The following is a 26,265-nucleotide window of genomic DNA, read 5'->3' as shown; positions in this document are numbered from 1 at the left end:
TAAAGCCCACAGTCGACGACTAACTAACGGACTCAACTGTTGCAGAACGTAGCGAAAGTGAAACTGCATAAAGTGCGGTCGAATTGTTGGGGAAAGTGATTGGAAAATCACAAAAGTGTTTTCCAAGAAACTGGTGCTTTGAGCAGAAGTTCGGGCTGTTATTAAAGTGCTACTCCTTATTAGTGCGCTTGTTTAAATTTAAAGTTCTAAATTGATTAGTAAATGTGAATCACGCACACAAGTCCAATGATTTTCCAATCTTGGTTATAATTGAGTACCGGATTGTAGTAACGTTAAGGCACTTGATAAGTGCGAAGTACGTGGTTACTGGTTTACAGTGTATGGGTTTCCTTGTGGCATGCTTATTAGCTAGAAGAAGAGCTTGCAAATGTGGAGTAAATGTAAAAAGAAAACTTCGAGGCGGATTTTAAAATCATAATTGTTTGTTTTGTTGTTATTGTAGCAGTGAAAAAGGTACACAAATTTTTGTGAAAAACGCTGTCGAATTGAAATTCGAATCGATCTCCCTTATGTAGATATCACAGTCGAGAAAACTTATGTTAAATAAGTTTCCAGTCCTGCTGCTCATTTCACACCAATAATAGAGTACGCTTCACAAAGGTTCTTGGAATTCTGCAATTGCTTTGAAGCAATAAAAAATATAATAGTGGTTGTCAAAAAAGTCTTGCGGTATTTTTATTGAATTTTTTTTTTTATTAATTGAAATTGAAATGAATTTTTGATGACTCATGCCCAGCTCTTGACCGATGCTACGGCTGCTACTATGCCGGTCTCTTTCGACCAATTCAGGGATTTTATCGCAATTTTCGACGACAGGCCTTCCGGCGCATCTTCGACCACCTCTACACCAGAACGAAAACGTTGAAACCATCGTTGTGCAGTGGAAATGGAAACTGTATCGGGTCCATAAACTGCACAAATTTTATTGGCGGCTTGAGATGCATTTTTGCCTTTATCGTATATCGCTATAACTCACGAACGACTTAAAAGAAACGACAATCAATCAAACACGTGTTAGCGCGTGAAATGTGCTTTCCAAAAAGGTATAGCATCCGATGCGACGAATAAAACTAGAATTACGCGCTTTCAGCGCCAGGATATTAGGATAAATCACGATTACGACCATTCGGCGGAATTACATAACAAAATTGTTGGCGCTATTATAAACCCAAAAAATCACATCAATGGAAACAGTGTTACAAAATAGATCCAGAAAACTTTATTGGATACTTGAACGTCGTCAAGAGTTACCCTCTCACAACAAGATGTATTACGAAGAACTCTCATTCTTTCGATATGGAGTTACGGCGTAAAAACGCTGGGAACGATATCTAAATGATACTTAATATGTTAGTTGGACAAAGAGAAAAAAGAACTACGTCTTATGGTAGATAACAGATACAGATTTCCCGAACAGTCAATTCGTCTTTTTACGCGAAGCATAAAAATTTCGCACTTCAGTCTCCCTTTAAAGGGTAGAAATATTGTAGTCTCGAGCTTTGACAAATATCTCAGTGTTATCTTAAACTAAAAACTCGGATGGAGAGAATAAATTGTGAGCAGGATTTCTGAAGTCATTCGAATCTGGAACTTCTGCAAAAGAGCCTAGCCGTAAAGTGGGGTTTACGACACCACATGGTCTATTGGCGATTGTCATCTGTCCCATATTAACATATGGTGCTGTAGTGTGGTGGCTAGCATTATTGAAAACGTGCACAATTAAATCCCTGGAACATGTGCAGCAAGCCTGCTTGCTAGGGATTGTGGTCAAATAAAAACTACAGCAACAAAGCGTCTAAAGGCTACTATCGATATCCGGCAATACATTGTCAAGTTAAATATGAGACAATGTTTTCTGCCAGCCGGCTCCTGATTTTAGGCCTTTGCAGTTAGACTCAGCGTCATTACGGGTACGGTTATACACTCGAAATGGTTAATGAACTAAAAATACAACGTTTTCTTTTCACAGAATGTAATAATGGTTTTAAATAATGTCAGTTCGAATGGCGTTATCTAACTACTTATTTACCGACAGAATCAAAGGGTGAAATAGGAACAGTAGCAGACTTTTTGTACTAATCCATACAAGGGAAGCAGCTTCAAACTATATGATTACATTTCAGTCCTTCAGGCGGAAATTCTTGGCATAGCCGAAGGCTTATCCTATAAACATCAAGCCCATAAACCATCAAATAGACTAAATGGCAATTAAGACTATTTGAAGGGCCAATACCAAGTCTCAATTCGTTAGGTTATGCAAGCAGGCAATATTTAGATTCCAAATGGGTAACTCTATTAAAATCATTTGGATATATAGAAAATGGAGGAAATGATATAACAGATGAGTTTTCCCGCTTCGGGCAGCTAGGAATACAGTTCCCCTCAGCTTCCTTAAGCCACTCAGCTCTTTCAAGGGTTTTTTGAAGTAACGAAGCCTAGAGAAGCACATCATGTCTTGAAACCAGCAACACAGGGCATACCGCAAAAATTCTTTGGAATAATGTTGTAGGGGCGATCACACTCTTAAGATACCACTTTCAGAAAATTGGAAAAGAGCTTGTGCAGAGGATGATGATACGTTGGAACATTATCTTTGCGAATGCCCATTACTTAGTTGGGTGAGACGGGATATCTTGCACCCCTACCAATACTCCAACTTAATAGATATTGGGAAAATCAGATTTTTTATCAAATCCACTGAGTTGCTGGTTACTACCCGGCAGCACATTGAGGCTGATGATGATCTAAATGCAGCTGCCTTTTCAATCAGTCAAAATCTTTTGCAAGAACTCTTACGATTCCGGCAAGATGAACTTTGCTAAGCGCAAATAGTTTTCGCAGTCGCGCAGAGGATAGTTTAAGCACGCGCTAGGTCCATAGGTACAGTGCCTGAATTTAAGATGACCCATTACGTTGTGAACGAGCTAAGGATGCCTTCGCTCGTTGTTCATCCGCTATGCACTTTTCACATTCGGCTACGACCAGCTACCCGAACGAGTGTGATTCTGAAATAGCTTGATGCTATATCTAGTGATCATAAACACTCTTTGACTTACTTCGTACACATAGTTTGCGCTCTTAACCTCAGTATTGCTGCTCTACTGTTGGAGTTAATGTTCACCTCTCTGAAAGTAGCTGCACTTCAGAGCAATAAGTTTACGTCCACAGCAGCCACTTCTGCCTGAAAAACACTACAGTAGTACTTACAGAAGACTTCCCCTCCACACCTCTCACTAGCTTCGACCCATTCCTTAAACGGCTCACTGCTGCTCTTCTATAGCAACTTCTCTTAATTCGTGTCGTTGTTGAAGAGATAGATTTTAAAATAAACCTCAATTTCAGCGATTACATTTGTCAATAACAAGAAACATTCGATTATAGTGAGCTCTAGTATATAATTATTCTATACCGTAAAAACTTTCTTTCAATGTTCTCTGCATTTACAGTCCTCGTGCTTATATAGCCTGTACGGAATTAACATTCATCAAGCCATTGTGTGACCATATGTTCCATATTGCGCTCATCATCCTAACGATGCCAAACTAGAATAAGAAATAGCTTTAAGAAAATGTACTTATATTTAAATACTAAGCTTCAATATTTCACTTATGGTCTTCATAATAAAAATATGCTTGTCGGACAACATTTCAGCAATCAAGTCGTCAAATAGCACGAAGAAATGGTTATTTAAATGAGCAAACTGGTCACAGATTCGCAACTTTAACTGGAAGTGTGCGAGAGTAAAACGCTGCAGCCACCGGCAACAAAAACTCTAACAACCAGCGACGCGTCTAAGGTGGCGTTCGCCTCGGTAAACAGCGCTGCTGTGGCTTAGCACACAATGTGACGCAGCAAATGTCCACGTACACGCCGTCACACCAACGGACGAGTGCTAGCAAGTTGGTCATGGTGTCGGTAAATGAAGGATAATTTTGCGCGCATTGTCTGAAAGTGTCTGAAAGTGCGCGCGGACTGCAGCTAACTGCCCGCTGCTCCGTCACTCACTCATGGTGAATTTGTCTTCGCTGCAAACGTCACTTTCTGAATACGTAATCTTCGACATGCCACGTTTCTACTTCGTTGTGACGACACTTCAACAATGGTCGCTTACATTAGTTCGACGGAAATTACTTCCGTTTCCGAAGCGTGGCTGCGCAATTGCAGATGTGTGGGCCCGCGTTAGATGCGAGAGACGCGGATGGTGGTAACGCCACTTTGGCTAAGTGAATGCAGCGTGAATGTCGCTTCCCAACTGCGCGCCACGCTGTCGTCTTGCCACATCCCTGCTTCTCAGCCGTTGCCAACCGCAAACATTGTTGGCAATATGCTCGCTATGATGAAAGCTGCAACAAAGCAATGTTGCAAGTGGCCATTTGTGCGGCCGTGGAGTCTGCTTCGTATTGCAAGATATACTATTCAAGTTATTATTGTTGCTGCCAATGCATGCAATGCCCAGCATGATTACCGAAGTTGCGCTGCGCGGCGGAAGCAAACAAAAATGTGGAAATTCGCTGTTGACGATAGTCAGGAAAGAGTGGTCGCAAGCGTGTGAGCCACAGTATGCTGTGACAGGCAATGAAGTTTGTAAATTTAGCCAAGAGCTTACAAACTACTTTCCTTTTAAGTTGCAACGAGATACTGAAGTATTTACTTCAACATGAATACATGGTATATCTGCGTGACAATGCTCAAGTTGATCTCTTGGAAAATAAAAGTTCCATGATTTTTTATAAAAGAGTGTAGACGCTTTGTACCACTGTGCCTTATTGCTAGAGACGCGGCATATCGGCTAAAGTATGTTGATTGAGTCGTATTGTCTTGGTTACCCAGTATAATCGAACAATTCCGCGTCCTATTTTACTGTTGTGTGCAGGTATATGGAGGAGATGAAAAAACTTCTCACCACTTCAATCTAAGCACGTATAGTATTGCCATCTATCAGCTTAGCAATTGTTTTAACGGATTGGTTAGTTGACAGGACTTTCGTTTTCTATACGGTATAGTTTTATTTGACCTCTTAATAATAAGTGTCTTATTAATTCGTACACATGTGGTAAATATTAATCGTAAAAAAGATCTTTTTAGAAGTATGATCATGTCCGAGCTTCTAGTTATATTTAGTAGATACATAATTTGTGACATGGAAATTCTTAGGTGTTTCTAATACAGTTTGATACCCTGAAGTCAAATCTGAAAACAGAATTTTTCTGTGCCCCACAGATATTCTGTAACCTGCGGCTTTAGATTTAACAATACTACTGTGATCAAATTGAAAGGTGAATTAATTTTAATTAATTTATACTTCGCGTGTTTTCCGAATCGGTAATTTTTTTTCTGTAAGTTGGTAGTACTGTTAGCGACATCTATGCTAAATTTTATATTAAAATATTCATTAGTATTTGAGACACGCGTCATTGTGTGAGGCTCTAAAAGTGAATTCTTCGATTTTTACTATTTCTTACCATCTGCAGTATTGGTTATCAATGCAGTATTGGTTATTCGTGATCATTTCACCACATTTTCAACTAATATCGTGCCGCAAACACCGCATTCGCCTGATTTACCTTCGTGTAACTTCTGGCTATTCAGCAAATTCACATAACCACTCCGAGAAATGGCCACTACGTCAGGCACTCACTCCGGACAAAAAAAACACCGTTACCAGAGAACCTCTAGTTAATCCCCACAAAGGGTTTTACTACCACCTTTGCCTATTAAATTGGGTTTAATGAACAATTTTGTTAAGGCAATGGACAGAAATGGAAGCGGGTTCTTGTATCTGAAATATAAATTTCCAAGAGTCAGTGAAGGAAAATTAAGGAGGGCATATTTGTGAGTCCGCAAATAAGAGTACTAATGAAAGATGAAAGATTTATGGAAATGGTTAATTAAACTAAAATACGAGCTTGGAGTGCCTATAAAAGCGTTGTTAAAAATTTTCTTGGAAGTGTGAAACTGACAACTACAAAGATCTTGTGACTGAAATACTTACTGCCTATACTGGATTTTTCTCCGAAAGTTTAGGGGCCGTAAGTGACGAACACGGGGAACATTTCCATCAAGACATTTCTGCTAAGGAGAAACGGTAACAAGGCAAGTGGAGTGCCAGTTTGCTTGCCGATTACTGCTGAACATTGTTAAGGGATACTCCAAAAACAAAAAAAAAAACATCGACAGAAACATTTTAAGGTACTCATTGGTTAATAAAAGAATATAACAATAGTATATCAATCACAGTTTTTTTAACCAAAAATCCGTATAGCAAAGAAACCTACAGGTGATAGAAGAAATCCGTAGCTATTTTCTGCATTTGTAGCAATTTTTACATAATAAACACTTTGTTCTGTTTATGCCACAAAAATAAGTGGATTTTTGTTTACTAGTGTTATTATTGTTGTAAAGAATTTAATTATAGTTGTCTGGACGAAGTTATAATTTCCTGCCTATCTTAAATATTGAGCTGTATAATATGTAGTTAAATTATTCGTAGTTCTCATATATAATTTAGCATGAGATTCGTTCAATAAAAATTAAAATTTTTTCATAACTTAGTTGCTAGAGTCTTAGACTTCCCGCAGATTATTGAGATTAAAATAAAAATAATATTTATTATTGCAGTAAAAAAGTGATGCGAATTGTACAAAAACTTCGGTTATTAAGTAGAATCTCTTTTGATTCGCCAAACGTTGGAAACTAGCAAATCGAACGCACTCTAAACACAGCTGTTCAAGTGTATTGGTTGAGCAGCCTCCGTACCATAAGCATCTTACTCACGAGACCTGGAAAGGCAGCTTCGAAGCTGTAATTTCCTTATACGACAAATAAGCAGTTCCTGGAGAGGGAAAGTCGTGTATACAATATCAGAACGGTATCTAAAACAAGAAAGGAAGGCTAAGTTCAGGTGTAACACATACTATTAACATGTCACATAATAAAAAAAATACTCCCTCGGTTTCATTAAGGTATTTTCGAAAATTCTGTTATTAGTCTGAAAGATTTTTTCACAAAATGAAAGTTTATTTCAAACGAAAAGCAGACCAGTTAGCCTACTCAGGCGCAGTCAGAAATACAGCTTTTTCAAAGGTTGTTTCAAGCAATTGACCTTAAAAGTACACCCCTGGCCTTAGAACACTAGCAACACGGGGCATACCACAAATATTACTGGTGGAAAGATCAAAAATCTTATATTTCTATCCAAATGAGAACTTCGTAACATTGTAAGGGCAGGTACCCTTAAGATCGCATCTTCAGAAAATTGGAGAAGTGGCGGAATGCAGTACATACTGAGATGGTAGATCATTAGCTTTGGAAATGCCACGCCTTCAGCCGGCTTAGACGTAATATTTTACACGGTTCCCAATGCTCCAAAATAAAAGACATTCAGCTGGTGTGAAAAAATGAGATTTTTTTTAATCCACTGAGTTGCTGTATAGTGCTCATTTTGGTTCCATCCTGGCGCTATATGGCGCTCTTGCGCCCTCTCTGTTAGCTATAGTACTATATACATATATATATATATATATATATATATATATTAATTAAGAAGATGAGACTAGTTGTAATTGGGGTGATTGACTGCCCATCCGCGTCTGTGTAAGCTGAAACCTGGATAAAAGTTGAAGTGAGCGTGGCTCACATTTAGCTAAGGATTCATATCCAAGTAATATCAACCAAATCATGCCTAGTCGCAGTGTGAGAATTGACCAAATTTGTGTTCTTTAAATATTTAATTTTACGCCCAAAAATTGTCAAATTCGCCAATAACGGTTTAAGTCTCCTTATACCGAATATGTGCGTATGAGTGATTTTTTGTCGAAAATATTGGTCAATCTGTGAGATACAAGTATGTTATTGAAAATTGGGGGAAATATTTTTTTGATAATAATATGAACGGGTTGGTGGCCAATAAAATTGAATTGGACTTGGTCACATCAATTCATCATATAGGGTATTTTCGTGTTTCTAATCAAACTTCAACTTTTTTTTTTTAATTTATTGTGAACTTTAATGCACAAAATATTTGCCATTTTGTTCGACGACTTTTTGCCATTTTTCCGCTAGAGATATTTTTTCAAAAATGCAAAACTTTTCTGGTTTCTCGGCAAAAAATTGCGACAAGTAATTTTCACAGGCTTCTCTTGAAGCCAACTTTACCTCACTAAAGGAGTTCTGCATTGTCCGAAACAAATGGTAGTTGGATAGTGCAAGGCCAGGGCTATATGGTGGATGCTCCAAGACTTTCCAGTCAAGCTCTCCCAGTTTTTGCCGAGTCAGCAAAGATGTGTCTGTCTAGCGTTGTCCTGATGGAAGACGAAGTCCTTTCCGTTGATCTACTGTTACCATTCGCTTCAAACATGATTCGATTTCATTTAGTTTCGGCAAAGTATCGCAGATGTTAGTTCGGTCCATTAAATTTTTCACAGACAATTCATGTGGTACCCAAACATCGAGCTTCTTTTTGTAGCCAGCTTTTTTTTAATGGTTCGTAACCGTGTGATGATGAATGTTAAGATCTTTAGCGATGTCATGGCTGCTTATGGTTCTGGTCGATTCCTGGTCTTTCATAATTTCATCGGCTTTTTCAACGATAGGTCGACTAGAGCGAGGAGTATCTTTTACATCGAAATTTCTAGTACAGAAGCGAGCAAACCACTGTTGTTCTACATGAACTGATACAGGTTATCGTCTCCGTAAACTTCACAAATTTTATTGGTAGCTTGTGTGGTATTCTTCCCTTTCACAACGACTGCAACGACAACTTTTGACAAAATAAGAAAAGTCTTTTGCGTCTATTCAATTTTGAAATTAGTCTCTTCTGTTGAGTTTAGGGGACATATATCTCATCTTCATTTGATCGTTGTCGCGATAAAGTCACAGTAATAAAACTAATGATGTCTATGACGTTAAAAATAATTTAGCATGACCCGAAATTAGATTGTAGTCCATCGCGATTTCTTAGAACAATGGAGTTGAACCTTTCCGTTACTTTTTTTAATTTGGTGAACGCATGATGGTATTCAGCTTTGAGCCTTGCATGTTAGAAGAGTATAAAATGTTTGGTTATAGCCTAACTTAGCCCTTCTTTACCTGTTTTAATTATGGCTTTTACCTGTAATTTGGTATAAAGCTTTGAAAGGTAATAAATAAAAACAAATAAGTGTCAATTGAGTATCGATTTTTATTGCTGGTAAAGTTTTAACTGCCTTACATGTGAAATTCAAAAATGTAAATACCGTAAGTAATATTTGAAACCGAGCGAATGTTAGAAGAGTATATGGAAAATCGTTAATTAAAATTTCTTTGTTAAAACGTAAACGTACTTAAGGCTTATTTTAATCTTTTCAATAAACTTATTCAATAACATATAAGAAAACATGCTTAATGCATGGAGCCAAGCTGTTTGAGTAAAACTAAGTTTTGAGCATTTGTTGTGTGAAATATTAACCAAAGTAATGGGTATAATATTTGCTCAAATGTAAAACTAGTTATGGATACTAATGTTCAATTATAGTAATTGCTGTTGCATTACTAATTACTGTTACATATTATTTTTAAAATAAGTCTGAATAAAAACAAAGTTAAATTTAAAGAAAACTTAATTAAACGGTTTTTTAAATTGTAAATTGTGAAATCTTATGATTAGACTTACTATGTCTTTTCGGTCGGGTGTGAAGACTCTTTTCGCTTTGTGCTTAAAATATTAAAACGCTTTAAGCCTAACTAACCAACACTTAGGATAATATTTGTTTAATTTTAAATTCAATTAGTTTTATTAAGATTTTTTTTTAATGACAGTTCGGGAGAAAGTGTTCGTGGCTTACGACTGCAAATTTGATTTGCCGATTTTGACACACCACGAATTTCAGTGTTTGCCATGCAAAATCGTGTAAAATCGTGTAAAGTGACATTTAACTTTTACGATCAAAATGAGGACCGCAGTGGAACATCTTGCTTATAAAGCAAAGTAGACGTTTGTTCGACTGAGTTGCCAACTTATTTGCCACAAATATATTTAGACAGATTTCGCGGCAAAGTTACCACCTTCAACGCTTTAGCATGAACTCTCTGTGAGATAGAGGTCTGCTTTACAATTTTTGAATTTAAAAAAAGTAAACTTTTTAATGAAGTTTTAAATAAAAATAGTCTCCTTGCATTTTCAATGAATATAGAGGCACATATAATATATTAAAAAAAACATTTGAATTTATATGAACCCCCCTAATGTGCTTATATGGTATAAGTGTTACATACATATGAATGTCATTGAGTGCATTTTACACACTATATACACATATATATAAACTACATTACTTATATACTTATGTTGTTAGCCCTATACATCAGTATTCGATTCGTTAGTTCTGCAAATTTATTACACTATTTGCTATAATTTGCTAAACACAATTTGTTTTTTTTTTTTGTTAGTATCACATTTTGAATGTGTCGCCGCTACTTACAGGCTATAATTAGTATAGCTTACACATTATCGCTTAAACTTAGCAAATGCATGTATTACACACTAAATATTTAATCTTAATCTCTCTTATCAAGTAAATGAAACGTTTGCGGCACGCTTCTGCGCCTAATTTTATGCTTCATTAGGTTTTCGCATTTTTTCGCTGTACACACAAATTCACAGTTATGTTTTCGTAAACCAAAGATGGTTACCTCACGCGCTCCTTAGCAGAAACGATTGTAATTGGAGCATACATTTGGGCGCAAATGAAATGTGTAAATATCGAAGCATACATTTATGAGAAAACGAAATATGTACAGTTCAATTATAGAAATTATTGAATTGAGAATTTTTGCGTATTTTTAAATTAGAAATGGAATTTTTGATTAGCGACTTCGTGATATTTAATTGCACCGGAAATTGAGAATGCATAAATGCAAAAAGGCCGAAGTAGAAGTGCAGTTGAGTGAAATGAAGCAAAAATAGCTTGAAGCCGCCATTGTAGCGCACCGCCTGTTGTTGTTGGGTATGCTTTTCTGAATTAAATCATTAAAATTCACCGGAAAGAGAACCATATCGCACTGAGTGCTCTCGAGTGTTGACTAAATTGCTGCATATGCGCGCGCTCAGCTGAGAGCTTTTGCCTATCTGTGTACGCATGTAGCATTGTAAAGTGCTTTTTTCCGGTGTCAAGGGGCTTTACTTGTGCGTATTCGTATCGTGACACCAGCGGAATTGAATCATATCTTGTAATCGCGCAATATCCGCAATTAAATCAATGGAAATGGCTCAATTACATTCAAAAGCGATGACATTTCATGCATATGAAGTAGTGTCATGTGGATGTAATGCGTCAGTACTAAGTACTGAGCATACGTTAGCTGCAATGGTGGAATTTGACGCAGAGTATAGTAAGTATAGGTATGTTGGTGCTCACTAGGACTAGAAGACTGAATTTTGCAGTTATTAGAGAACTTTGTTAACATTGGAAACCAAACATGGAAGATAAAAGTTGTTTGGCTAGAAAGAGGGGCGCAGGTGCAAAGAAAACTAATTAGTTTTTAAGTCGATTTTAAACCTTGCTGTTTGTTAGCATACTGAGAATAAACATACCTAGTTTAGAAACTCTTAAAAAACCCAAGATAACTATTTGAACCAGCTTCTCCCTCATTGACTCTTCGTACCATGTTTTTTTGTTTTAAATACATGATACATTCATTAAAAATTGTTATCAGTGGATGATTTCTTATTATTACTGATTGCAAGCAGGTGCAAAATGCTTTGAGGATTGCTGACTTCAAAGAGATGGCGAGCCATATCATACTGCGATTCAAAGTAATCTCTGTTATTCAAATAAGACTGTTATATTTCTTATTGTGAATTTTTTGGAGGAGCAAAGATTCCTTAGCAATCCTCGGACCAATCACAGTTTCGTTGGAAATAATGGTTTAAAAAAACGGGTTATTGGGGTTTAATTTTTATTGGAATGTATCAGAGAGCAGACGCTTAAAAAGGTCTAGATGTTTTATTGTTGTAACGCGTACCTAATCCCCGTCCGTGTCTATTCTGGATAAGAAGGAGTTTAACCAGACAGTTTCTCGCGGCAACTCGAGTTCAAGGTCCACTTCATCAGTCCTAGAGAAAGCTGTTATTCAATATACTCAAGTAGCGTTGTGTGATTTTTGACAAATTCAACGCTACGACGATCGTTCTTTCGTAAGGTGGTTTCTGTTTAAGGCCACGAACTATGGTAATGGTACTGTGCACTTTTTGGAAGCCATGCTGGTGGTTTGCTAAGCTCAAGTGGTGTGTGAAGGTCGGGAGTAGTAAGGCCTCAAGTGTCTTCACTACTGGGGAGAGGAGAGTTATCGGACGATAGGATGGAGAATACGTCCGCCGAACTATGCAAGCCTAAAAATATACCCGGTATGAACTTACAGAAAACGAGTGAAGATGGAGTTAAATTGAAAAAACTTAGTATTTTTGCTTAAAAAGATTTGGGTGGGTGTTGGACAGAGAAATTCTGAAGTTTTAACATCAATATTAAAAACTTTTGGAAGAAAACATACGTTCTATAACAAATATCTAGATCCGTTACTAGTTACTTCGAACTTCTCAATTCTAATCGTTTCCGCTTACGGCGCATTTGTTTTATTTTACACAATCTTATTTGTATGTTCCTTAAAAATAGTTATCGTTAATGTTTTCGAATGATAAAAAATATAACTCCGCCTCGCTACACTTGGAGCTTGTGCACATATTGGTTGCGAGCACTTACGTGTGCGTCGTGGTTATAAACGCCACTTGCCGTCCTCTATCTATCGTTCTCCCCGTTTTCGCGGTCAATGGCGAAAACGCCAACGTCGTCGCTGGTGTGTTGACATTTTTATTTGTGGCTGTTGCGGTGGCTGAGGCGCTTGCAACATCAATAGCCGTCGGTCAGTTCACACTGATCAGCGGTTCGATTGTGGTCAGCTGCAGTTGCTGGGGTTGTTGCAGTTGTTGTTCGGTTTTATAATGCGTTGGCGGTGTGGGCAGCACAACAACGATTGCCTCAGATTGTAGATTATTGTGTGCTGGCGACATGGTTGGCGCAGCACTCGCAGCCGATGGCGCGCCGGGTGGTATGACGGTGGCCGCTGCAGCTACTGCCGCCATGGCGGTGGCCGTATTATTGCCGGTACAACTATTATAAGTTAGACTATTCAGTACGCTATTTGCTGTGGCTGGTGGTGGCGGTGGCAGCTGTGATGGCGGTTCTTTGCTAGGTGGCGGTGGTGCGGGTGGCAACACCAGCTCATCGATGGTGCAAACGCGATCGTCGATGGGAAATTTGAAGTTGATTTCATTAGTGGGCGTGGTAGGCGTCTTAGCGTGCTCAGGAGGGCTGCCGCCGTTTACGCCATTTCCGTTACTAGTTTCCAAACCCTTTTCGATACACTTGCCGCTTTCACCTAAAAAGTGGGTGGAAGAAAGAAAATAATATTGTTAAAGTCAGTTACATAAGTATGTATGTATATACAGTTCTGGACCAGTTTTAGAATATAATTTTAACTTATTTATATCACGCAATACGACTTATTCGAAAATAGTTAAATCATTAATTAAACAATTTGAACGGAGCTTGTGTTGATTGAAAACATTTTTGGAGAATTATTATAGTGACTTGAAGAATTCTGACAATTTGTAGGAAATATTGTAATTGTCACATTATAAATAGTAAGGGACAGAACTGTTCACGAATATATGTAATTTAAGTTCGTTTGTTACATCATGAATTCGACATCAATCTGGTGATTTTTTTTTGTTGTAAGCCATTAAGCATTGCACTAAATTTTAGCTGGTAACGTAACTCTTATCTCTTTGAATCGAAGCAAACAGAAGGTAAATATATATACTCTCTTAATTTCTTTATAACCGAAGAAATATTGAATATACTATTTAAATAATGTTTTAGTTGCTTTGTGGTGGGGAAATCTGTAAATTCTGTTTTGAAGGAAGATATAAAAAATTGTGTTTCTTAACAAGAAAGCACGAAAAAATAATCATTTAATAGCGCCACGAAAGAGCCATCCGCATAAGTTGTCCCCAACTGTTGCACGTATTGCCAGCCTTTTTATTATCGTAGGTGCAACAAATACCGCTGTGGAAAGTAACAAAGTCATTAGAGAGGGCTATGGAGTTCGTGTTAGTGATAAGACATTACCAAGATTCCTGAAAAATAACGGGCTCGAGTGAAGAGCGACGGTGAAAAACCGTTATATAATGTTAGGCACTATAAGGCTCGAGTCTAGTTCATAAAAAATATGAATCACTAAACCAAAATTAATTGAATAGGATAGATGGACTGACAAACAGTTTGGATATGCCAAATAAGGAAATTTGGAGGTGGATCACTGAAGGCTTGGATATGTACTTGTGAAAATTAGCCGGGTATACATCAGCAGATTGAGGGTTAAATACGTGCCAGAGGTCATATTGATATTCTAGAAATGTCATATCTTCCTAGTCAGGATAAACCGACTTGAATATGAATAAAGAGATGATTATCTCTGCAAAGTGAGGAAATATAATAAATAAAATGATAATCTGATAAATATTATGAGGAGCTATTTTCAAAATAGGACATTGTTATTCGACTCGTGTGGAACTTAGAGTTACACTATCTCCACTGGAGTACTGCAAGGCTCGGTCTTACACACAGATGTTAAGAATACAACAACACAAAAATGTGAAAACAATCACATATGTGGATGACCTCATAGTGTTTGCAGTGGCTAAATATTTGGATGAACTTTGGATCAATTGTATTGACTGCATAAATGGTTTACGCCGATGGTTTGCTAACATGAGTCTAGAGTTGGATGATCAAAAAACAGAAGTCTTGCTCATAAGCTCCAGGAAAAGAGAAGAAAATATATCGCTCATCATAGAATATGAGATAATTTCACAGGGACAGTTGAAGTACCTTCGTGTAATAGTGGACTCAAGACTCAAATTCAAGGAGCACTTAGAAAATGCGACATGTAAAGCAAACCTATTCCAATATGGATACAACTCTGACAACTCTGATAGTGTTTAACGTGGGATCCTGCTGGCGACAGCGGTGCTCAAAAGCACAACGGATCAATACAAGCGTCGATCAGCGCCCTGAAAACTGAGTAACGATTTTCAGTACTAATCGGCAGTGTGGCATGGACACACTAACCACCTTGGTAGGGATCGAGGCCCATCTAAAACCTCTGCCATACTTTGGGTCCGGCACCCGGTTGCAATGCAACTCCACATTCGACTGACAAAGTCAGTTCTTCCCGCGATTTGGGTTTTAACCACAGCCACCACGAATCTCCACATAGGGCCAAGCCCAATGAGCAGACTGGAGCGAACTCCAGGGGCTACTGCTCCCCGTGGTACCGGGTTAAAGTCTTTGGTATTGACCTTGTAGCCGAAGCTACGACCAGTTGAGCTTCCATACAGCCCTGGACTGGTGGCCAGGATCTTAGTCGCCTCTTACGACAGGCATGCCTTAACGCGAGTATATTCGGTTTCCCCTCGAACCCGGAGGGGTCCCCCCGTACCCGCAGGGGGAGGTATGGATACAACGTCCGGTGTGTTTTACGTGGGCACCTGCTGACGACAGCCTTACTCCACGGCGCTCAAAAGCACAGCGGATCAAATCAAAGCGTTGATCAGCGCCCTGAGAATGCAAAGCATTTTCAGTACTAATTGGCAGTGTGGAATGGACACACTAACCACCTTGGTAGGGTTCGAGGCCCATCTAAAACCTCTGCCATGCTTTGGGTCCGGCACCCGGTTGCAATGCAACTCCACATTCAACTGACAAAGTCAGTTCTTCCCGCGATTTGGGTTTCAACCACAACCACGATGATACTCCCCGAGGGGCCAGTCCGCACGAGCAGGTTGGAGCGAACTCCAAGGTACCAGAATAAAGTCTCCGGTCAGACCTCGTAGCCGAAGCTACTACCAGTTGAGCTTCCATACGGCTCTGGACTGGTGGCCAGGGGTTGGACCCCATACACACATCATTTACACACCCCAATCATACAGAAACTAACCCTAACTTCCAGCTAACCGCCTTCGCCGCTTAAATAATTCACGCGCAAACGACCCTAACTGTTCGGTATTCCGACTAGTGGAGATCACACCACTAACATCTAATCGTCCATCAATCCAGCTAATGATATACAAAAAATCATATGCTAGACCAATGTTCGCAGTACATATACGCGTGATAAGTGCTTTCCGAACCATATCAAACCACGCTGCTGAGATATTGGCCAGTAAGGCGCCGATTGAAGTCCAGGGAGATGAACTCGCGCGAATTTAATACTTATCGGAGACGTTTACAGCAGCAAAAAAAGAGGAGAGAGTCATAAGCATCGCAATGTGACAGCAACGGCTGCAAACTGCATGCAGTCAGACGGTGGACCCACAGACTACTTTCGGACATACATTCGTGGATAGATAGACAACATGGTGACCTGGATTTCCACCTGACCAAAATACTCAGTGGTCGTGGGTGCTTTATAACCTACCTATACAAATATCGACTTTAGTCCATAGAATACTCTGAACATGTACTCTATCATTGCCCTCGGTTTTTTAGTATAATGAAAAAGTTGAAAACCACACTTATATAAAAGAAGATTATATATATATGTTAAAAAAATTTAAAAGTTCTAAAGAATTTCCTAACACTCAAAATGTGATTTAGATGGTACCACTTTGATTGGTTGAGTTTCTCTCAGTGCGTACATTCGGTACGGGCTCATTGGTGCAATTCCAAATTGGAGTAAATAAGCGTGGTTACCACAGTTTGTCTAGCCATTAAAACTTCACCACACTCAAATGGAGAAACAAAAGCTGAAGTTTATAATACTTCAAAATTTGTACAATTTCTAATATTTTCGAAACTTTCATTTTATTTGCATATACACAATAAATGTCCGTGTGCATATGTATGTGCGCAACAACAAGCCATTTCCTGGTTTGTAATCTTTTCTGCCACAAACAGCCGAACAAACCGAACTTTCCAGCTGACTAGCATGGCACAGATCACGTTTGTTTGGGCGTTTGCGTTTGTTTACTTTTAATTTCTTCACAGATCGTATTTTATGTTTTTGTTTTGCGCTTTTTTGTTGATTCTGCCTCACACTGCCGAGCACTTCCAACATAACTATCAAAGCCCCCACCAAAAAGGAAGCAAAATGAAAAGAAAGTGTGTTCAAAGTTTTTCAAAAGTTCGCTTCCGTTCTGCCGCTGGCGCTGTGTCCGCCGCAGTTTCCCACTTTGCTATGCTGCTGCTGTCGATAATGGTTTGTGTGGCTCCACACACACACACACATACACATGCGACCTTTGGTTGTTTTTCTGCTATTCTACAACTATCATTACCGTTAATATTATTATTGGCGCACTGGAGTTTTGCTGTTGTTGTTGTTGTAGTTGTTATTGCTCCTTTATTCATTTCTACTTTTTTATGAGCGGGTAGTAAGTTAGTGCGCGCCGCAGGATTGCTTTTACAGTTTGAAAAATGGCGATAGCCGCTTTCCGGCACTCTCTGCGCTGCAACACAGCAGGCCATAAAGGAAAGCGATATCGTTAACGTGGCAAAGCGGAAACGCGAAACAACAAGCCAACTTTCCTACACTGTTGCATTGAGTGACGTGATGCTTTGGTAGTTCGAGCAGCGGAAGAAATTGGATTTTGGCAATTACGAGTGCTTAAATGATTGCTTTGCTTAGGTATAAAAGCGGCGCGTTGTAAAATGTTGAGGTGAACTTTCACTTTTTAAGAGCTTTTTGTGTTTGTTTATTAATAAACAGTTACTTACTGTATTTTGTTGCTTTATGTGGTTTTAAATTTTTTGTAGGTTTTTATTGGTTTTTATTTATGACTATTGACTGAAATGCTGTGACTTTGTAACCTTTTTTGAAATTAATGGAGAACGTAAGTGTAACGTTTGGTAATCGGATTAAAGTGACCATGGTGCTATTGACCAATAAGAAAACTTGTTAACCTCGGCTTCACTACTCACAAATACAAACCTTCTATATAATAACTTGATTTTGAGCGTTCAGTTTGTATGGCAGCTACATATATGCTATAGTGGTCCGATTTGAAAAATTTCTTCGGAGGCTGAGCCGACGTTTTCGTCAATAATCTGTGCCAAATTTCGTGAAGATACTTAAGAAAGAAGAAAGTTTTCCATACAAGACTTGAGGACTGCTGTAGTAGTCCGATCAAATTTTTTTAAGATATTTCGAAAAAAACTACTTTCCGTACAAGGAATGATGAAAGATCAGCATGTGTGCCAGCTGTAAGTTATAGTGGTCCGATATTGACGGTTTTGAATAATTTCGGTTCATGGATCCCATCAGAATAGTCGTTGGTAAGAAATCGCCAAGATTGTGGCCTAATTTTAGTATGAATGTGGAGTCGAAGATAATTTTAATTGGTGCTTCTCGATAACTTCTATGTAAAATAACAAAACGCAGTTTTGGAAAAAAATCTTTCTTAAAGGGATGCAAACTTTGAGCTCGCTGATCATTATGAGCAATATCGTCTCTTCATTTGACTTTATACGGCATAGAGTATCTAATTATTTTATATCCACTTAGCTCTTTATAAAAATGATCCGTTTTGAGGTTCCCTTATTTTTTAAAGTAAAAACCCAGAAACTTCAAACTTAATGGGTAATGTTTATCATCATTAGAAAAAACGTTATTTCTCATATATTTTTTGAATATTCTCCTCACAAATGTTGGCGGGGGGTACGAATCAGATGACTCATCCGTTGAGTCCGATTTTCGATGACTCGTTCCAGCATTTCGACTGGTAACTGGCGAATGCCTCACGTGATGCTTCACCCTAAGGCCTTATCGTAGCGGGATTGTCCGCATAGACTTTAGACTTTATTCTTCGTCCCAAATGCGGCAATTTTATACATACATACAGAAATGGAAAGAGCTACTATATTTTTTTCACTGTGTTTTAGGTCGAATATTAATCTAATAAGGAATGCTGGGTCTAAAGATGCGTGATAGTGTTACCAATAGTACGATCAGAAGGCCGATTATGTTGGCCAGAAGTTGAGCGAAGCGCGCGAAACACATTATTAACAGAACGTGATCACCATTTAATAACCATTCTGGTGTTTAACTCTCAGATACCTTTAATTGGTTTGTCGAATAGACAATAAGGAAAGTAATAAAGACAGAATATAGAACCGGTGCAAAACTTGTACCAATAAATCAACTGAATTCCGACGATCTCTTCGTGGAGGTAGATTGTAGAAAACATTTTATTTTTTAGGTGGTCCTTGTTATTATTCTCAATCTCAAAAAGTCTTTAAACTATTACCAACTAGCTGGTATCACTAAGTAAAACGTGGCTCCATGTGCCTGGGAAAATAGTATAAAAAAAAGTTTCCTTTAGTCCCTTTTCTCGAAAGTAATAGAGCGCGAACTTTGCTTAATTTGAAGCGACATGGGAACATCAACAGCACGCTACTCCAAGTTAAACTTAAACCGCACTCAGTTATTATAACTGCAGCAGCAGATCAAATAAATATTTGTTAATTTAATAGCTGCATAATTTGAAATCCACTTCATTACTTGCGCCATCTTATACAAATATTTACCGACTCTCTCACTTTTTAGCCGAGTTGATTTTAATTCAGCTACTGCTGCATTTAACCTCCATTTTTTATTAAAACCTCACCTTCGTGAGCTGCTGGAAGGGGATCTCACAGCAAGCCGCCGTGGCCCCTCATTAATTAAGTGCAAATTTTTTTTCACTTTTTTACTTCCGTTCTCCCAAGTGGTACTTGAGTTCATTTTCGTTTATTTTTTAATGCTGCATTTTCACTTTCTCTTCAATGCATCTTTTTAGCAATTTAAATTTTTTCTTCACACTTTTCGCGGTCTACAGCCTTAACTGCGAGCTTACCCGTCTCTCTGTCTCCCCGGCTACGAAGCGGAGAAAGTTAATAAGCCATGCTGTTTGCAAATGACGAAAGCTTGCATACTGCGTGACCCCTTGCGCCTGTGGTTCTATGCCCAAAGGATTGTGTCAGCGACGGGATAGGTAGCAGCGGGATATGCTGGGAAGGGGTGGCATTGCTTGTTCATATTTCTTTCAGAGTTTTCACGTATCCCCATTTCTTGCACTCCTTGCTACCGGCGTTACCGCTCAGACTCCAGGCCGTTTGCCTCAACACCTATTTGGTTTGGAGCAGCGTTGTGAGGTTTATGCAAAAGTTTTTTCTTGCAACAAGTTAACTTGAACATACTAGGTGGCGTGGTTTTTTGAGTTTTCCACGTATATTTTCTTAATTTGCACTTTTGGCTTTTCTTGCCTCTTTTCGAGCAACATTTAAATTAATTGGATCTAGTTTATTGCTTGCTCTTGGGGTTACTGCTTTCTTAACATCAGGTTTTGCGTCTTCGCACATTTTATGTGCTTTTCATTTCTTTATTATTTCTAGCGCATTTTGAAACTAATTTAAAACTGTTTTATTCGATAGCAATGTGAGCAATTTAATAGAAAACGCTATCGTTTCTATTTCTCTCCGTAGATTATATGTCATAATCGCTTGGTAATCGCATTAAATGGACAATACTAAGAAGCTTAGTAAACCTAGTAAGCTGTAAGGCTCTGCTCATTACCAGCATAATTCGGGAACACAAAATACTTTAAATTATCTCCTTGCCTACAATGCGTTTTCACCGTCATTCTTCTTTTCGGGTTAAGGTTTTTGTACAAAACAAAACAAAACAAATGTTGCAGGGGTTGCCATTGGAAAATGGTCCAGCAGCTGGCTTACAATGACAGAGCCATTATCCCTGCTAAGCCTTTGCTTTCTTACCGTTGTAAAACATTTTGTCCGTTTGCAAATAGTGAAAACTCACCAATTTTTTTACTACGCGTTTCCGATCGTTTCCAATTGTGTTTTTGCCCCGGCAGCAGTTGTATAATATGACGTATTCACGGTTAACTCAGTACTTCGTTCACCTTAACTTCACATTTCTCCTGTTTATTACTCAAATATTAGTGTACTCATTCGTAAAGATTTGAATAAAACATTTCTGAATATTTTAAAATGTTTTCTTTCTAGCTTTAAACTCACTAAGTCACAAAGAAGTATAGTTGGTAACCACCGGTATACCATATTTAATAAAAGCCGCTTGTCACTCACTAAGAAAATAATAAGACAATGAATGCTATATATATACTCCATATTAAGTTTGCCGCAAAGTTCGTAATACCCAGACGAAAACCTTGGAGACCCTATAATATACATATATACGAAAAAAATGGTCAGCATGGACTTGATTCGATTCAATCACATCCGTATGTCTGAGATACATTGTGAGAAAGAAGTACACGGAAATGGTAATTAAATTCTCCGGGTAAATGATATTACAAAAAAAATGTATTTTGCTAAGTTGGTTGGACAGTCCTTAATTACCATGCCAAATATGAGCGCGATATGTCAACCAGTTTGTTCACATCAGTTGGTTAAGTCGGTATACCTCAATTTTTATTAAAAGTTTAATCATGTCCTCATCCTTTTCCCGACCCAGATTGCCCGTAAATTAGGTTTGCTTTACTGTTTGCGTTTTATCTTCCGTTTCCCATGGTTTTCAGTTTACCATGAATTTCTTTATTTTTTTGATCATTTTCAAAGGTTTCTGCACTAGGCTTTAGGCAACTGATTTCACTTCCATTGGAACTTCTCTATAAATGGCAAAAGTTCAGTTTCTGTTTTTATAGCCTTTGCGTGCATAATAAGTTTTCCGGTTTCCAGTTCTCTTACTGTATGTTTCTCTGTTGAATGAACAACTTAATCGGGTATGTGGAGTCACTATAATATAGATATAAATATGTATATTTTGCAGAAACTCTGACAAGTGATGAAAAATAAGAAATTAAAATAATCTCGAAATCATCGAAATGCTAATAAAGAATAGAAAATGTCTTTGCTACGGATACTTTAAATTCCAAGAGATTCGCGCAAGACTTCATTACTATCGTGACTCGATCTGAAATTATTCTACAGAGATTTCACCGTTTGCCTTGGAAAATAAGCCAATTTTGATGAAAATATATGGTGTGAAAAGTAGCCGGAAATTGTAAATAAAACGTAAAATATTTAATTATACATCAATATTTATTTTTGTCCATTTTAAAGTAATCCACACCAGATACACCTTTACCAACGATTTTCCTAATCCTCGAAACACTCTTCATAAGAACTTTTTGTGATGGCCTTCCGCTCCTTAAGCGAATTTCAATTTATATCTCCGATCGACTTAAAACGGGTTCCGCGACAATTATAGTTTTGGAACAAGTAAAAATCGCATGAAGCCAAATCTGGTAATTACGATTGTTAATCGATGGTATTCATTGCGTTTTACGGCCAACTTATTGACCGACTGTCTCTCTGGAACAAACTCATGATACATCAACCCACGAATATCGAAATACAAATGAGCACCACCTTGATTTTTGACCGAGTTTGGCGTGGTTTTTTGGTTTCGGCTGAATTTTTTCCTCCATACCGACTCATAGACCCATGCCTCATCGGCAGTTATACAAGTATTGATCCCCATGATTGTGTGATCAAAAATCGCACGATCAAGCATGTACAAAGAGACCTGTGTACGGTAGTCTATTTGAAAAAAAAAAAAAATCATTTTTATCAGAACTAATAGAGCAAGAACGCGTTTCGTACCCAAAATATCGAAAGAAAAATCATTCGAACGGACTCACGAGTGATGTCCAGCTCTCTTTGATACTTGCTTGACGGTTTTCTGGCAACATATTCTTCACTTTTTTAATATTTTTATCAGTTGAAAAAGTCGAAAGTCGTCCCGAACGAGGCGTGCCCTGAACGATCTCTCGATCATCTTCTAAGGTTTTGCATCACTCGTAGGCTTGTGTTTTTGATACAATTTTATTAGAAATACAAAATTTGAGAAAAGTTACTTGTTCGATACTTTTATCCATTGTAAAAATTGAGGTGTGCCGACTTAACCAACTGATGTTAACAAACTGGTTGAACTAGGTAAAGCATGGCTTATTTCGATTTCTACTAAAACTAAGACTCATATGGAAAAAAAAAATTATATAGCAATGTTGTAGGTAATAAAGAGATCTATAACCTTTATATTTTTTTCACAAAATCTCAAATAAGCAAGATTTTGGGTTTTTTTTTATCTTGCAGAAAAAAATGTTTTCTTTCATGAAATTTGGCGTCAACTTGCCTGCTTATGTCTAACATAGCTCTCGACTACCAAAAACACCCGATAATTATCATCATTAATCCGTTTGTCATAATCACCAGTTCGCTTTCGCTTTCACTTTCTTTCGCTACTCACCTCCATTCAGTCGATCCTCACGTGTATAGTAACGTGCTCGTCTCTTGGAAAAACAAACAGCCATAGCCAGTACGATGACAACAATTAACACCAATATAATGCCACCAAGTATGGCGAGAGTATTAAGGCCACCTAAAAGTAAACAAGCGAAGGGTGAAAATGGCGAGTAAATGAAAGAGAGGAGAACGAAAATAGTTGTAATAAGAAAAGTGAAAAACCAAGTGATTATACTCATTATGGTAAGGCTACCTGGTTGAAAGCTACTACATTGTAGGGCAACGAAACCCCTGATTATGCTTGCCAGTTTGCTCTTTACTCAATTACTGCATGATTTTGTAAATTATTAATTGGATCTGTTTAATCAGCTTGGTTTCAACACTTTAAGCAGTTTATATGAGTACAAAGCGTTTTCGCAAAGTTAAGAAATAAAGTTAATGGCACTTATTGGGTTCATGTCTATATTCGGCTTGGAAACCGAAAATTACCACTTTTAAATCATGATAGCGACTTAACGGACGTCCTGTGTGGCCAAAATAGTTAAAAAATTAGAAAGATTGTTACAAAATACAAGAAGAGCTCGCAGAATATTTGGGAGTCACTGAAGCAATAATTTTCCACTAGCTTTGCTGGGTAGTTTAGCCTCACCCGCCTTACAACTTGCGTCTCCTTATTCTTCTCCTTTGGCACTATAACCTTGTGTCCGTGGTGGCTGAGAACACAAAAATTCGCCAGTTGCGAGATCACACCAGTGGTACATCTCATGTGTAGGCTGTACGCTATGCACCTGGTTCTTCCATTGGTGGGGTGACCATATTTCCGTTGGTTCCCTGGCAGAAGGATCTTTTCGATGGAGCATCATTTTCCGTGCCGACGACACGGTTTAACCAACGCGTTCGTTCGATTAGTATGCGCTTAACTGTATCTATGTCACCATCTTCATCTTCTGGGATACTCATCGCTCACGCGAATGTTTCCAAAGATCTTTGTGAAGAACAGTCGTTCTCATCTCTGGTTGTCATCGTGCATGTGTCTGGGTCGTAGAGACTTATAGTACTCGTATAGAGTAACTTTTGTTCGCCGAGAGAGGGATCTGCTTTTTAATTGCCTACCGATCTCAAAGTAGCACTTGTTGGGAAGAGTTATTCTGCGCTTGATCTTCAGACTTAGACTATTGGTGGAATTTATGCTAGTTTCGAGATATGTTAAGTCCTTAACATTATCTAAAATTATAGCTCACATAATGCCCAAGAGGCGAGGAATCTTTGTATGTAGTCCTCAGGGACTTTGTCTTGCCCTGGTTCACTACAAAACCAATCTTTTTCGTATCTTGTTTTGGATTGGAAAGGCTGCATTGGTGGCTCTGTTGTTAAGGCCTACGATGTCAATATATTCTGTTTACGTCAGTAGAATTGTACTTTTAGAGTAGACAATTCCACTGTGGCTTACATTGGCAGCACCTATCACTATTTCCGGTGTTATCAGGTATACAAGATTTGGGCATGGCGTTGAATGGGCAGTTCCTGTCAGTACTGTCGAATGCTTTGAATTTGTCTGTCGATGTGTTTGTCAAGGGTCTTCTTCTGGTCTTGACGTATTGTGCAAACATGATTTATGTTGGATTTGTCATTCTAAAACCAAGCTGATAACGTCCAACTGATAACGTACATCAGTTCATTTACAATTAAATCTTTCACAAAATACTGTCGAAAAATCCTTCCATGCAATGTTAGAAAATCTGATTACGCGATAATTAACGCAGATTGCAAAATAACCCTTCTTATGGATAGGGCATAGTAAACTCTTATTCCTGTCATTGGCCACGTATTCATTTGAATCCAATCCAAATCATGCTTAGCAACTGAAAAATTCGCCTTTTTAGCTTCTCGTCGCAAGCTTTAAACAGCTCAGTCGAAAATCCATGGACCCCTGAGGCTTTGCTACTCTGAAGCCTCTTCTGATTACCATCTTATCCGGTCGTTGCAGAACGCCCCTGCTGGAATATGAGCCGTATTCAGAAGAGGGTTTCAAAAATTGTCTTTAACCATTCTAGGTCAGCAAGCCAGCGGAGTTATTTTGGGATGGAGTTCACAAATTGCAAGAAAGATTGGAAGATGTTACAGCTTCAGATGAGCAATGTATTGAATAGTACTTTTCTACATGTTTTTACTCAAATAATACTTAAAATTAAAAAAAAGCATCACGAATATGGCTACAGACGCTATATATTGACTTAGATTTATTTTCTTCCAAAATGTTTTGTAGCCACTGGAATCGAAAGCAATTTTTGAAATTAATGGAACGTATTGATGGATTCAGAACCAACAAGCTCTCACATGTGTTTTTCATTCACATTTTGTAATCATTACATTACGATATATCAAATAATGGCATAATCTATAGTAATCACTACCTAATTTATTTTGTAAACATTGTACCTTCTTCTTTATTGACGGAATCATTGTATATTATATTGTAATCATTACTTTCGCAAACATCCGAAAAATTATTCTTACCTCGTTCAAGAAAATTGTGCGAAGTACTGGCAGCATTCTGCTCCTCATCGGTTATGTAGTCCAAGCAATCATGCAGCTTCGATATGTCCAAATCAGTGATTTCAGAGCCGCGCAACGGTTTCGGCAAAAAGCAAATCGGATAAGTTTCCCATTTCCACTGGAGCTGCAGCGAAATATTAGTAAATACATAAATATATGCGAAAGCTGCATTGTTCCGTAAAAAACAAGCGCATAAATTCGGAACTAAAATAGGAATATGCCACAAATCACAGTTGTGATGGCAGCAAATGCAAAAACAAATGCGCTATATTTCTTCTAGCGCGCCATTTCGCATTTGCAAGTATTTGCATACAAATGCAAACGAAATTAT

General features: G+C 38.1%; 1 protein-coding gene across 1 annotated transcript in view; it reads right to left on the bottom strand.

Annotated features, from left to right (window-relative positions):
- Positions 1–9,181: 9,181 nt before the first annotated feature.
- The window catches only part of LOC120769169 (insulin-like growth factor-binding protein complex acid labile subunit), a 134,814-nt gene continuing 117,730 nt past the window's right edge, over positions 9,182–26,265 (bottom strand). Inside the window, exons 11-13 of the mRNA XM_040096054.1 lie at positions 25,896–26,058; positions 23,383–23,514; positions 9,182–13,431 (exon numbers count right to left, since the gene is read on the bottom strand). Of these exons, the coding sequence (XP_039951988.1) occupies positions 12,917–13,431; positions 23,383–23,514; positions 25,896–26,058 (810 nt within the window). The 3' untranslated portion in view covers positions 9,182–12,916. The remainder of the gene's footprint in view (positions 13,432–23,382; positions 23,515–25,895; positions 26,059–26,265) is intronic.

This window comes from Bactrocera tryoni, chromosome 2 (genome assembly GCF_016617805.1).
Source record: "Bactrocera tryoni isolate S06 chromosome 2, CSIRO_BtryS06_freeze2, whole genome shotgun sequence".
Classification (NCBI taxonomy): Eukaryota; Metazoa; Arthropoda; class Insecta; order Diptera; family Tephritidae; genus Bactrocera; species Bactrocera tryoni.
Note: the sequence above shows the minus strand (reverse complement) of the source record. Positions and strands in the feature narration are given on the sequence as shown.